This window comes from Microplitis mediator, chromosome 6 (genome assembly GCF_029852145.1).
Source record: "Microplitis mediator isolate UGA2020A chromosome 6, iyMicMedi2.1, whole genome shotgun sequence".
NCBI classification, from domain to species: Eukaryota; Metazoa; Arthropoda; class Insecta; order Hymenoptera; family Braconidae; genus Microplitis; species Microplitis mediator.
In genome coordinates this window covers 692,263-708,508 of record NC_079974.1, presented here as the reverse complement: position 1 = coordinate 708,508, position 16,246 = coordinate 692,263, and the positions used below count along the sequence as shown (strand labels likewise).

Here is a 16,246-nt window from a genome sequence, read left to right as displayed (position 1 = left end):
GAAAATTTCAATTTAAAGAATAATTGCTGAAAAACTTGGCACTAAAAAATAAGTTATCCTGAGCAACTCAAAGATTCTGCGAAAATGAGTCATTTGCTGTATTGAAAGCGTTATATATAAGCTATTAATTTAAATTCACACAATAATTAAAAAAAAATATTAATACTTCCATTTATGGAGAAAATCAATCACTATTCTATTAATCGCTACATAATTTACTGAAAATAATAAGAATCAATCAAGTTCAATTAAAATTACTGCTCATGGAAAGTGATACGAGGGCATCAAGATGTACAGGTTTATTTAAATTTTTATGATATTTGTAACGTGCTGTTGCTATTTCGGAATGCAATGTCACAGAGGAATGTGTTGATGGTTTTTAACACCAGAATATTTTTCGACTCTGTCCAGTTACTTAAGGGGGGGGGGGGGTAGGGTTTTAAAGGCGAAAAAAAAGCATATTTTTGTGATTTTTTTCCGGCGAGATGAGTAATATAATTTCATTAGACTTAATCACATATTATTGTACAACTTTTAAAGAATATCAGAAAAAAATTTTCAACGAAAAATATTGATTAATAAGCTGGTGACGTTGAATCTCCGGAGGCGCCTCGAAAAAAAGTCGTTTTGCGGTGAACATCATAACTCGTTACCGGATCATCGGAAAAAAAAAAATTGACATGCATTTTAAAGTTGATGTATTTCTCGAGGTAACCACGAAGAGTTTTTTTTTTTTTTTTTTTTTTTTTCGATTTTTTGCAGCACTTGGAAGTGAAAATCGCGATTTTAGCTCAAAAAATCGCGGTTAATTTGTTATTAAAAAATAGAAAAAAATGAAAAACAAAAAAAAACTCTTCGTAGTTACCTGTTGATTTATGTGAAGAAGTAATGTTCAAATTTTTAAAAGGATCGGTTCAGTACATTTTGAGTTATGATGTTCACGGACTTTAAAAATAACGTTTTCGGGAAAATCCATTTAAAGTTTTTTATTCGTGAAAATTTGAAATAAACTATCAATAAAAGAATATGAATTTTTATACTTATATTGAGTCATCAGTTTACATCCTTTGAAAGACACACAGCCGGAGAAAGGGATTCGGAAGAACAAAGAAAATTGCAGCTGATTTCTACTAGGGGTATGTAGGGGCAGGTCGGGCAGGTATAAAAATCAGGTATACCGGCCGGTCATTTGAAACGCCGTAACTCCGTTAGTTTTACTCGGATTGATTTAAAATTTGTACACAATATTCTTGACATATTGCTCATTCAGAAAAAAAAATAAAAAAAAATTTTTTTTTTAAATAATTTAAACCCCCCCCCCCCCCCCTTCAAGAAAACTTTCTTGAGATTTTAATAGCAATTTTATACTTCAATAAAATATTATAAATATTCTATCAAGACAAATAAAAAATACAGCTGTCAAATTATTATTAGCTGCGGAAATTTTTAAACAAAAGACACTAATTAAATAGTAAACAGAACATAATCAATTCTGGAACTTAAAATATTTTTTGTAAGTTTTTTCTATATATAAATAAAATTATTACAAGTCCACGATTTAATCTAGTTTTGTCCTTCTGTATCGCAATTGTTTTCAAAATTATTATCATTATTAATTATTATTATTAAATGATTCTCAAAATAAAAAATATTTAAATTAAAAGTACAAATTATAGTTGAAAGATATGATATTTTATTTTTACATTACAGTAGAATTTTACTTAAAGATAAACAGAAAGTTGTATCTAAAGATATTATAAAATATATATCAGTTTTTTTCACTTAATAGTATTTTCCTAAAAAAATATCACGTGATTGAGAAAAAATATAAGATATAAATACGAAAATAATTATAAAATCATCGCTATTGTTTACCTAAGCAGAAAATTTAAAGCATCATATTGTGAGTCATAATTACATTCATCACGTGATATTTTTCATATTTATTTAACTTTAGATATAACATATCAATAATACATAATATTGTCAATATAACTTTGATGTATGTTAGTATTTTAAACGCTAAATAAATTGACAGTTCATTTTTATCAGCACTAGCTTATTTAATAGACAATTTAAAAGTAATTGTCATAACATAAATTTACTTAATTACTTAGCTAACATCATTATTAACGAAATCCACAGAAATTATAATAATAGATGAATTGGCATGCAATTAACAAGATACAATTTCGTATAATTCAATTTTCAAATAATTGAAATTGAAATAAAATTCATTGGAACCGAAAAAAACGAGAATTCAAAATACAAAGAAAAAAAAAAGTCATGGTAAGAGATCTAATTGTACAAATAACCCTAATTGTTTGTTAATTAAAATTAGGTCTCAATTTTTATCAAGTTTACGAGCTCAGTATTTATTAAATTCGCCCGATTCGTAACAATTTCAAAATTAGAAGACTAAAAGACGGTTTTTGTGACAGACACTTGAAATCTACGACATTTAGCGCCTGTAGCCGGCAGCTAAAAATATTAGATAAGATACAGCTGGTAAAAAAGATACCTAATCGTTCTAATAGTGACGTCATCATCGGATCAAAAAATATTTTTTGGTTACATGTGCGATAGCAAACGACCAAAAAATATCGAAGTAACTTAACGAGCCATCTTGTGACAAAATTTATCATCATTTTAATTCGTCCACTTACCGACTTCTCTCTAATTTTCAACAAATACTCAAAACAATCTTACCAAATAAATTAACACGGATTTATAACCTGCGATTTATAGGCACTAAATGTAGTAAATTTCAAATATCTGTCACAAGAACTAATGTATTTATCTAGTACAATCGAGTCTAAGACGCTCGTGTGTTGGTACCCTCGCCTTCGGCTCGGGCACCAATTTTCACACTCGCGTCTTAAACACGATCGCACTCGATAGATAAACTACTATTTTGTATTGAAATTATCATAAAATCGAACCACTTGAAATTATCTGATTAGAAATAAACATGAAAAAAAACACGACAGATCCAAATTACGGTACATTACAATAATTACTGTCATTGGCCGTAAATTTTCCATAAAATTACAGTAAAACGCGGAAATTTTATCGGAATTTTCGGCATTTTTTTTTTTTTACGGTTACGACATACTGCAAATTTATGGTAAAAATGCCGCAAATTTCGGTAAAAGTGCTGTAATTTTTTCTAATACCGTTGCGGTAATTTACGGCAAATATCGTAATTCAGATTTCCTAAGACACTTTCTTATAAAATACAATAAATTTTTTTTCAATCGAAAAGAAGAAAACAAATTTGTTCCGAGTTTCGTCATTTCAACTGAAGTGATCTTAACAAATTTACTAGATTAGTCGGAACCATATCACAATTTATTATTAAATTGTGTTATAAAAAATATTCAAATATTATATCGATATAAAAAATTATTAAATTTCGCTCAGACAACTCGTGCGTTTTTTTTAACGTCATCTTCAGGATTGAAGGGCTTCAATAATAGTTTATAGTTGTTGTCATTAGGCGAATCTGTAATGAAATGAAAAACATTAATAAGAAATAAGTACTCGTGATGATAGTAACCCTCAAGAGTCATATTGTGAGTTATATAATTTGAGTCACAAGTGTGACCGTTGAGAGTCACATGGAGAGAAATTTATGCACTGATAGAAAAACTATCTTGATTCAAGAAAAATTTTTTCTTCAAAATGTGGTTCTTGTTTCGAAATTTTTAATTGTTTTAATTCAAGAAATAAGTCCTTGAATCAAAAAATTAAAATTCTCGGATAGAGAAAAAAAATTCTTTGTTTGAGAATTTGATTTTTCGATGAAGCCTTTTTTGTTTTGAAACAAAATTCTGACATATTTCGTTCAAGAATTTCTTGCTCTTGGATTAAGATAGGCAAAATCTAGGTTTAAGACATTACCGACTCGTTTCGAGAATGGCGCGGTTTTTAAATCAAGATATCAATTTACTCAGCTTGAAAAAAAACTTTTTTTTTATTTTAAAAATAAAAAGTTTTAAAGTGATTTTTTAGGACTACATTCATTTACTTCAGATATATTAAAGTAGAAATTTATTTTAAAAAAAATTTTTTTTTTCATTACTTTAAAAACATCTTCTATCAAGGAATTATTACTTGAACCAAAAATTTAAAGTTCTTTAAATAATAATACGACATTTTTAGTTGAAGACAAGTGGTCTTGCTTGAAGAATTCGATAGTATCGATTGAAGATAATATAGTTTCGGGTCAAGACACGAGAGTTATCCATCGAAGATACAAAATCTATAGAGCCAAGAAAATCTAAATCAAGACAAGAATTTCTTGAAGCAAGACAATTAGTTTTCTTCAGAAATAAATTCTTGGCTCAAGAAAATATTTCTTGAGTCAATATAAATTTTCTATCAGTGTGGTAACCGTTCCTAGTACGTTTATGAAATATCATCTCATACCGTTATGGTAATGATTACTTGGAATTATGGGATATAGGCCCATACTTTCTGGGAAAAGTTCCCATAAGTATGGGAACAATTTCCATCATTATGGTAACAGTTCCCATATCGCATGTAAAAGAATTATGGTAATGATTACCATAGTATTATAGTAACCATTACCATAGTATTATAGTTACCATTACCATAATGTTATGGTAATGATAACTATAATATATATGAGTGCCGTTCCTATAATCAACATTTCAAAAAAACCGGTTATCATGCATTATGGGAATCATCCTCATTAGGGTGGCGCAAAAAAACCGACTATTTTTTTTTTCGATCTCGTATGAACATTTGTTGGTTTACGATGTTTTAACAAGCCTCTCCAAAAATCAGCTCGATAAAAAATTTTCAAGAGGTCGCTCACGAATTTTGAAAATATCAAAAATGATCGAAATTCGGTTTTTTATTTCTAAATTTTTTTCTTTCTCGTGGCAGCAATATTTTATATCTGTAAAATCATGACTATGCTGAAAATTTCAGCCCAAAATTTAAATATTTGAACGAAGCTCAAGAATTTTGAATATTAACTAATAATATGTAACTAATAGTTTGAATTAGTTTTTATATTTTTTTATAACTCAATTATTGTCATTTCACTTAAATATAACTTTTGCATAACCAAAAATATATAGGACAGTCTCAAACAATAAAATTTTGTAAGTTTTGAATAAGCGAAAAAACCTACAAATTGAATTAAAAAATAAAAAAGTATGTAAATAACTTATTATTTCTATTTCTCGGGTTGTATTTTTATTCATTATGATACAAATTGATGGTGAAAAAATCGAGAAGCTTTATTATTAATATTTAAGGGTCGCTCAAAAATGTCCAAAAGACAGCACTCGGAAACATTCAAAATTCTTGAGCGAGGTTTAAATATTTAAATTTTGGGCTCAAATTCTCAGCGTAGTCATGATTTCACAAATATAAACTATTGCTGCCACGAGAAAGAAAAAAATTTAGAAATAAAAATTCGAATTCCAATCATTTTTGATATTTTCAAAATTCGTGAGCGACCTCTTGAAAATTTTTTATCAAGCTGATTTTTGGAGAGGCTTCTCAAAACATCGTAAACCAACAAATTTTCATGCGAGATCGAAAAAAAAAAAAAATAGTTGGTTTTTTTGCGCCACCCTAATCCCCATAATATATTGTAATTGTGGTATCATAGTAAAGAGGGACCATGTTGGCCACCCGTAGAAATTGAAACCAACACATGGAAATTTTGCTATGGCCATATGAATTTTTTCGTGTTTTTATTCAAATTTTCGTCAAGTGGCAAACATGCTCGGGTTTTACTATGACACCATAAGATTACAAACGAGAATAACTTCTCCGGATATTAAATAAAATAAAAAAAACCTTAACCTTTTATAATTTCGATCAAGTATAACTCTCTATCTTCCATATGTTCCACATCTTCATTAGACATCACAATCCTTATATTATGTGGTCCTTGAACCCAAACGGAATGTAAACGTTCATAGGAAATATTAAATTTCTTAATAATTTCAAGAGTGAGAGCTTCACTCGTCAAATTGCGCAAATAAATAATTTTCCAATCGTCCATGCCATCACTATCCATTGAAAAGTATAGCTTCCGTTGAGGTAATTGAACTCGGTTGTAAAGGAGGATGCCATCAACTAAGCCGCATATTTCGATTAGATCTCTTCGAGTTAGCGATCGCAAATCACGGGCTGAACGTGTTTTGAACGTGGCCTCAAGTTTTTGCAAACCATTGGCACGCAACCAGGCTGCTGTTTGCATCGGGTTTGCATTTTCCGGAAGCTCAAACACTCCACCGACTGTCGTATCATTGATTGGTGTTAGATCTGGAAGAATGAGTGCTGGCGATGGTGCTGTTGGCATATTTTGTGGTGATCCTTCACTGATATCATCTTGTCCAGAGTCTGAAGGCGATGCACCGCCGGCACTTCTTAAACTTCGGGTTAAACTAAACATATAATGGAATACAATTATTATTATCCCATATAATTTAATATCATGAACGATTGACAGTTTTTATTTATTTAATAATAAAAACGATAATTTTTTAATTATGGAGGCTTGTAGATAATTTTGTTTAAGTTTTCCTCACAAATGAACTCTTCCCTGATTAAAAACTCCGATTGAAACCAATTAATTCCGATTGAAAGTCTATCGGATTTTAATCGGAACCAATCGGATTCAATCGGAAATCAGCGGTTTCAATCGGAGTTTTTAATCAGGGTTAAGAGAACTTATTCTTGTTTGAAATGTTATGGTGTCATAGTGAAACCGGATCCTGTTGACCACCTGACGGAAATTAAAATAAAAACCAAAAAATTACTACGGCCATAGTGAAATTTACAATGGTTACAGTAATTTGTGATGTAATCGTTGTAAATTTTACTGTTGATTTCACGGAAAAACGAGAATATTAAAAATTAATAAATAATAGTAAAAAGTGGAATCTGTTATTAATAATTGGTACTATTATGTACTTAATGCAAAGTAGTTTACTAACTTTTGTAGATTCCTGAAAACTACTATCAATTATTTCGAAAAGTAAGTAATTATTATTACTTTTAGGTATATAAATACGTGACTTATTAGTGAAAGTTAATTAATTTATGGCATACATCTATTAAAAAGTACCCGAGTCGAAATATTAGACGTAAATTGAACGTTCTTAAAGTTTTAAACGTAAATTCAACGTTTTTAACGTTTTGATCGTACACGGAAAGAAAATTCTACCAAAATTTACGATGTTAACATCGTAATCTTGGACTAGACTTTTATTAATGTCAATTTTTAAATGTTTTATTTCAAAATTTATTATGTGGGTTATATTTTTTACTATTTAACTTCTTAATTTTAACAAAGACTTTTAGGATTAAAAATTACTGCAAAAATTACAATTTAACATCGTAAAAAAAAATAAATAAAAATTACACTTTAAAAACTATATTTAATCGTACATTTAATATTTCTATTTACTTTTTAACAAAATAAATATTACAGTGCTGCCTCTGTTATAATACGATGGAAGCTATAAAAAGTACGATGTTACATCGTACTTTTTAAATATTAACTGGGTCCTCCGCAAGTCGTTTATATGGATCTTAAAAACATCATATAGTGTAGGCCCTTCAGTAGCCGAGTGGTCTAAGGCGTCGGACACTTTGCACTCGAAGGGACTCGGGTTCGAATCCAACTGCCGAACAATAATTATTTTAATCTTTTATTTAAAATTTCTCTTCAAATTTTACGATGTTACATCGTAATTTATATTAAAGAGCTTAAGACTTCGTATTATTTGTCTGAAGTATTATTTCCTAAATAAAAATTCCAACCCTACATCGTAAAAATTACGATGTGAAAAGTCTAGTCCACTAATACAATAATTAATAGGACAAATTACGATGTTAGCATTGTAAATTTAACTGGAATTTTTTTTACGTGTAAATTGAACGTTTTGGACATTAAAAACTAAATTTGACAGCTTTCAACTCATTCAAAACGTAGATTGCAGTATCATAAATCGAAAACGTAACTAAAACCTATTTAGACTTACAATAAGAAAATATAAGCATTCCAAAAAACTAAAATCATAACTCATGAAATTACCAATTTTTTACGAACCAAAATACAAAAAAATTATTCAATTTACTTTCAAAACGTTAAAAACGTTCAATTCACGTTTAAAACGTTAAGAATGTTCAATTTACGTTTAAAACGTTAAGAACGTTCAACTTACGTCTAATATTTTGACTCGGGTAATCATTGGTTAAATTAAGAATTGCTATCTTAGATACTGATTTTTCCAGTCGAAAATTGCGAAAGTTACTAATTTTTATTTTATAAATTCGATATCACTGATCAATTATTAGCTTAAAATATCATTTATTCATCATTATTAATTAATTTACAATATACACAAATCGAAATGGTAAATAATAAAATGAGAAATTAGTATACTAGATACTGATTTTTTGCTCATAAAAATACCGAAAATTTTTAACTCTTATATTATAAATTCTATCCCATCGACTAATAATTAATATAAAATGTTATTTATTCGTTATTATAAATTAATTTCGTATATACATAAATCGAATAAGTGCACAGAAAAAAAAGTTATCTTGAATCAAGAAAATATTTTTGAAGACAAACGTTTTCGGGAACCAAGTCAAGATTTTCTTGAGCCAAGAGAATTTGTCTTGGTTAAAAAAAATTCGTCTTGGTCGGAGAAAATTTCTAATTTATCTGAGAAAATTTAGGTCTCCAAAAAAATATTTTTGAATCAAGAATATTTACCTTCAGTCGAGAATTTTTTTTTTTCTGTGTGGTAAATAATAAAATTAAAAATTAGTATACTAGATCTTTATACACGGAGAAAAAAGTATAGTAAAAATTACAATCCTATAGTAAAATTTACTAACAGATATGAAAAAATACATTCTGTATTGTAATTATTACTAAACGTTTCGTAAAATTTACTAGTTAGTAATAATCACATAATAAGATATTAAAAATTACTATACGTAATGTATTTTTTGCTAAGACGAATATATTTTTTACTATTTGTATAGTAAATTTTACTATAAATATTATTATTAATAAATACAAATTTAAGAAAGTAAATTTTCTAATACAATATAGGATTTGTTACTATACAAAATATTAAAAATTACTATACGCAATGTATTTTTTGCTAAGACGATTATATTTTTTTACTATCTGTATAGTAAATTCTACTATGTATAGATAAAATTAAAAGTTGGTGGGGATAGCATATACAAAGATGTATTACAAGTCCTGAAACTTTTGTTCAAAGGAGAGATCGGGCCGTCAGACATAGGAAAGGACTCGCGCGCGGGAGATCAGGGTTCGAATCTCGGTTGTCTCAAGTGATTTTTTAAAAAACAAAAATCCACACCAACACCAATACAGATGACAGAAATAATAATAATAATAATCAATAATAATAATAATAATCAATAATAATAAAAAGTTGAAAAACTATTAAAACTTTAATTTAATTTTTTTCCATTCTAATATAGTAAAATTTACTAAACGGGATAGTAAAATTTACTAAACGACTTGTAAAATATGCTAATCTCTCTATGAATTTTTCATATAAATGATAAGCGTTTCAAGATAACTATCCAAATTTAGTAATTATTCTCATATTTTTTAGTAAAATTTACTATATTTTTTTCTCCGTGTATAATAATATGTACGTTAACTAATTTTTCGGTTTCTCATTTTTTAAATTTTTCTATGTTTATTTGAATAGTAATAACTGTAGATAACAATTTATCGATTCTTTTTCATATTAATTTTAATATATGAAATTACAAATTTTCAAATTTTAATATAAATAATAGCCATTCTGTAATATATATAATGATCCTGGTTTGATATTAGTATCGAACATACTAATTTTAAGTCCTAAATAACCTACAAACTATTCAAATTTTGAGCAACCTTTTTCCGTGTTCCCTGAATAATTAAGTACAAAAATTAATCTAATATTTTCTTCTTATTTTCAGTGAATGTATTATTCTCTTTAAAAATAATATTAAATGTATATTTTCACTTGGAGGAAAAGTAAACCAGTTTGAACTGGATTTTTATGATCTTACTCTCTAAAACTAAATAAGTGAAAATTTCACTAATTGAAATAGTGATCTTAAAATTCACTACAAAATTAGTGATTTTGAATTAGATTCACTAATTCATTAGTGATTCCCCGGATTCTACAATGATTACTAGTGGCGCCTCGCTTAAGGACTTTTTATTCTATCGTTGAATTATCAAATTCAGGGCAAAATTAATTACGATAATTTTTAAATACAACTGAACAGTATTAATTCAAGTAAGTTAATTAAATAAAACCTAATTTAGTTGCTAAATAATACATCTTGTTATTTTTTAATAGCTTTATATTTTTACTCCAACTTTTTTTACCGAACCTGAATCAAAACCATCATTGACAATAGAATCAGGTTATGAGTTATAATTATGATATAAATATTTACCGTATGAAAGTAATTTTAATTGTTAATTTAGTCGATCAAGTTGCTAAAAAAATTTTATAATCAATTACAAATAATAATAATAATATTTTGATACAATATTATTAGCAACGATACAATATTTTTCCAAATAAATCCTCGTCAACAAGTGAATTAGTACATTTTTGACTAATTCAATCAGTGAAATTTTCACTAATTCTATATGTTGTTTTTTTTACTAATTCAAAAAGTGAATAGTCACTAATTCATAGTCGTATACTTTGGACAATTTAGATTAGTGAATATTCACAAGTAATTAGTGGTTTTTCACTAATTTAGTTTTAGAGAGTAAGTACTTGGGTCGGTCAAAGGACATCTTGGTCATCATGAGGCCCAAGTGCTGTATAATTGTAAGGCAATGTGTTTTGCAATAAAATAAAAATATATATATTTTTTGTTTGTTTTTAAGAAGAAGAGGTTGTTAGGCTTCACTGTAAAATAGTTTTTAAAAATGAGTTAGTCTTAAAGATATTATTCTTGAGTAAATACACTTTTCTAGTCGCAAAACTTTTAACAAAAAAAATTAAATTTATTTTATTTTCAATAAATTTCCATGGCCTATCCTAGCATTTATTATGGCCATAGTAATTTTTTCATGTGTTTATTTAAATCGCCAACAGGTGGCTAACAACGTTTGGCTTCACTATGACACCATAGCATTTCAAACAAAAATATTTTCTCCATATATAGGAACTACTTCCATATCGTAGAGGAATGAAAACTGTATACATGGGAATGGTTACCCGGGAAAAAATGATTTTGCCTAATTATATATAATTATATATAAGACCTTATATATAATTAGATCTAAAAATTGGCCAGGTCTAATTATATATAATTTATATATAATTATATATAGGTTATATATGATTATATATAATACGTTATATATAATTAGATCTGAAAATTGGCCAGGTCTAATTATATATAATCATATATAAGTTATATATACTCATATATAATTAGATATGATTATGTATAATACATATATATCATATTTTATATATAATTAGATCCGAAAATTAGGCGGGTTTCATCATATATATGATTATGTGTAATTTATATACAATTACGTATGTTCATGTACGATTAATATTGAAGTATTCAGAGGGAAGTTTTTTTTTTAATTATACGTTTAATTATACATAAGTTTATTACTTTTTTAACAGACTGAAAAATATAATGTAACGCTTCGTAAATATTTTAAAATTATAATTTATAGTAAAATTGTAATCATTATTTCTGTAAATATACACCTAAAACTATAATGCATTTAACGAGTACTGATTATGAAATATCAATAAAGACCATAGAGCATCTAATATATTAAATAAGAAAAACTAAATATTAAATATATTCTATAAATAAAATATTAACTTATATATATATATATATATATATATATATATATATATATATATATATATATATATATATATATAAATAATTAATTTATATTTGATTATATATAGATTTAAAGATCTAAAATATAATAAAAATTACTATATATGGGTCTATATAGGTCAGGTCTAATCAGATCTAATCATATATAGACCCATGTACAACTATATATGGGTATATACTATTATATATATTCCATATACAATCATATATAATTAGGCAAAATCATTTTGTCCCGGGATATAATTAGATCTAATTATATATAAGGCTATATATACTTATATATAGGTCTATATATAACCATATATATTCTATATATAATCATATATAATTAGGCAAAATCATTTTTTTTCCGGTATAATTAGGTCTAATTATATATAAGGCTATATATACTTATATATAGGTCTATATATAACCATATATATTCTATATATAATCATATATAATTAGGCAAAATCATTTTTTTCCCGGTATAATTAGGTCTAATTATATATAAGACTATATATACTTATACATAGGTCTATATATAACCATATATATTCTATATATAATTAGGCAAAATCATTTTTTTCCCGGTATAATTAGGTCTAATTATATATAAGGCTATATATACTTATATATAGGCCTATATATAACCATATATAAGTATATATAATACCATATATAATTATATATAATTAGGCAAAATCATTTTTTCCCGGGTAATTACCATAATTTGTATGGGGGCCGTTCCTATAATCGATATTTAAAAAAAACAATTTCCATAATACACTAATGGAAAAAATTAAAGGATCAAAAAAAAATTCCAAATGACGGTTGGTTTTGTAAATTTCCTAAAGTTATTCCAAAAAAAAATTTTTTGAAAAATTTTTTTTTTTTGAAAATTTTGTTTTGAAAAAAAAACTTTTTTTTTTTTTGGAAATTTAAGCACTGTCTGCAATAAAATTGTGGACAAAGCTCAGAAAAAATGTTTGTTTTCATCTTGTTAAAGATTATGAGCTTTTCAGAGCAAAAAACGTGATCCTTCTATTTTTTCAAAAATTTGATCGAGTGAAACAAATAAACGGCTGGTTGGTTTGATCTAGCTCTTTGTAGGATTTTTGTGGACATATTGAACTGTAAAATGCACAGTTAACATTATCGATTTCCACAATATTTTCGTTTCAGCGCTTGATTTTCCAATAAACCACAAAAAGCCCCTTTTTTGTTGCATTTTTAAATTCATGTGACGATAGGAAAAAATTTTTTTTTCGAAAAAGCAATGGCTAATCGTTGAAGGGAATTTATTCAAGTTTTTAAAATCCACCATTAACTTTTTGTGCGATCATTGGTTTCGGAGATACAGATAATCAAAGACAAAAGGATCCTTTTCCATTTGAAGACCGATATCTCGGCGAGAAGTGGACGTATCAAGGTCCATAAAAAAAGAAATTAAAGCTGAATAATAAAGGTATCCGATCCTCATAGTTGTTAAGCAAAAAAAATTTTTTTCACACCCGAAGACCAAAAAAAAAAAATTTGTTAAATTTGAAAATTTTTTTGTCGCTGGTTTTTCTAAGATTACTCTAAAACCGCTGACGCTAAAAAATTTGAAGGTTCAATTCAAAAAGTAGACACTTGGAGCTACAATTTCCTTTTTTTTTATTTCGTGTACGACTATTTATCTCAAAGTTAGGGCCTGTTGAAAATCGCCCAAAAATTTGGAATTTTTTTTTGATCCTTTAATTTTTTCGATTAGTGTATATGGAACCATTTTCATAATATATTGTAATTGTTACCATAAACTTTTCTCCGTGTACGTAACAAAACGTAAATATAACGTTTGTAATCATATAAAATAAAACAGGCTTATAACGGGTTCTCAAGAACAAAACTCACGTTAGGGGGGGGGGAGACTGAAATTTCAAAAAATTTCCTCTACAACCTTATGGCGGGTAGTCGACTGTAAATTTAAATTAAATACTACACGGAAAGAAAATTATGGGAAGTTTTGCTATGCATTATGGGAATGGTTCCCATAATGGTATTGGAATAGTGCCTATACTACTATAGGGATGGTTCCCATATATTATAGGAACCATCCCCATAATAGTATGAGAATGGTTCCCATAATTATATGGGAATTGTTCCCATAATTATATGGGAATTGTTCCCATAATGATATGGGAATCGTTCCCATACCATTATGGGAATAGTTCCCATAATATTATGGGAACCATTTCCATATCATTATGGGAACCATTCCCATAATGGTATGGGAATAGTTCCCATATTGGTATAGGAACTATTCCTATAATATTATGGGAACTATTCCCATAATATTATGGGAACTATTCCCATAATGTTATCGGAACCATCCCTATAATATCATAAAATTTTTTTTTGCACAATAGTGTAGAAATTTCCCAAAATTTGAATTTTCTTGAATGTTTTGTGCTGACAAAAATTCTTGTTAAAAATTTTAATGTTTTTTTGCCAAATACGATTTTTTTTTTCAATGTTTGAATTTTTGTTTTTATGTTTAATAATATTTCTGTGTATTGTAGAAGTGATTACCACACTTCTTTAAATTAATTTTTTCATGATAATATGGGAACCATTCCCATAATATTATAGGAATGGTTCCTATAATAGTATGGGAACTATTCCCATAATATTATGGGAATGATTCCCATAATGGTATACGAACCATTCCAATTTCATTATGGGAATCATTCCCATAATATTATGGGAATAGTTCCCATACTATTCTAGGAACCATTCCCATAATATTATGGGAATGGTTCTTATAATATTATAGAAAGTATTTCTATAAATTATAGGAACCATTCCTATAGTGTTATGGGTATCATTCCCATAATTATAGGAACTATTCCTATAATTATGGGAAACATTCCTATAATTATAGGAACCGCTTCTATAATTTATGGTCGTAATTGCTATGATGGTACAGGAAAAAATTTCACAAAATTATGGGAACCGCTGCTATAATTTTCGTTCCGTGTAAAATTTATGAATTAAAAATAAACTAAAGAAAGTTTCTTACTCAAAAGTTTGCTCCCATGGAATAACTCTTGTAAACGCACTTCTGCGATGTATGTTATCGCGATTTCTTCTATCGTCATTAATTCTTTTAACACCGTGTCGTTTTCTACTAATTGAATTGACAGGTTTAAAGTTATCACGTCGGGAAGTATTGTACGTTCTGTCGACAATAGCATTGGCAACATGCGCATGTAATAATCTTGCAATTATTTTAACTTTTACTCCACCATTCTGGCCGACTCTTATTTCGCGCTCAAGTGCATACACTAGTAACATAGCAAGTGAATTTCTACCCACAAAAACCAAAATTGGTAAATTATCAGACATGTTAACAAACTTTATTTCCATGCAAGTCAAAAAAATATATGACGTTTTATCGGAGAAACGTATTATTAAAATAATATTTTTTTTTCAATTACAAAGACAAAAGTCTTTTATTTGGCATCGGGATACCGATGATCAAGCTGCTCGTCATCTTAGAAATCGTTCTGCCTTACCGAGGAACATTTTTACCGGTTCGCAATCGAAGTTAATATCAAATAATTTACTGCGGCAATAATTTATGAAGAACATTTCCATCGATGAATCAGACAGTCCAATAAAATATTTAACAATACACAATTTATTTATTGCAATATCGTTTATTAGCTTAAAGAGCAAACGTTGTTGCACCACGAGGTAAAAGACCGGTCCAACCAAAGTGATCATTCCCACATATATTTATTGTAAAATCGATTTAAATACGACCGATACGATCTTTTGAATTTGAACTGAAAAGTCGGCAACAAAAAGTACCACAAAAAATTATCAGCAATAGTTTAAATTAACCGCTTCGAGTATCGATTCACGTGAATCATAAAATGAAACACTAACGGTAAATCATGACTGCGCCGTTTAAAGGTTTTGGTTATCAATGAAACTTGATAACAATTAAAGATAACTTATTTCAAAACGGCTCAAAATTACGAAATAAAAAAGTAAACTGCGATATTAGTAAAAATGGACCGCGTTAACGACCTCTTTAAAGCTGGTAGACTTTTTCTGGTGACACCGAATATCGTTCTTTATTATTGAGCCTCTGTCTCTGTCTCAAGCTGGGTATAGGCAACAATGAACGTTGACTGTCCTGTGCTCGATGGGCAGTTTGAATCAATGGTATGACACTTAACTACCGACACTGCCAACGCTACGTAGTCGATTCTTGCGCAGATCAAAATATATTACAACTGAACAGAGCTCAAGTAAAGTCGAGTTTAAG

At 27.9% G+C, this 16,246-nt stretch overlaps 1 protein-coding gene across 4 annotated transcripts in view; it reads right to left on the bottom strand.

The window, feature by feature from the left end:
• Positions 1–1,776: 1,776 nt before the first annotated feature.
• The window catches only part of LOC130669369 (transcription factor CP2), a 44,024-nt gene continuing 29,554 nt past the window's right edge, over positions 1,777–16,246 (bottom strand). For all 4 annotated transcript variants that reach the window (XM_057472215.1, XM_057472217.1, XM_057472216.1 and 1 more), the window contains 2 exons: positions 5,848–6,434; positions 1,777–3,505 (listed from right to left, as the gene is read on the bottom strand). In XM_057472215.1, coding sequence (XP_057328198.1) covers positions 3,420–3,505; positions 5,848–6,434 — 673 coding nt within the window. In that variant the 3' untranslated portion in view covers positions 1,777–3,419. The remainder of the gene's footprint in view (positions 3,506–5,847; positions 6,435–16,246) is intronic.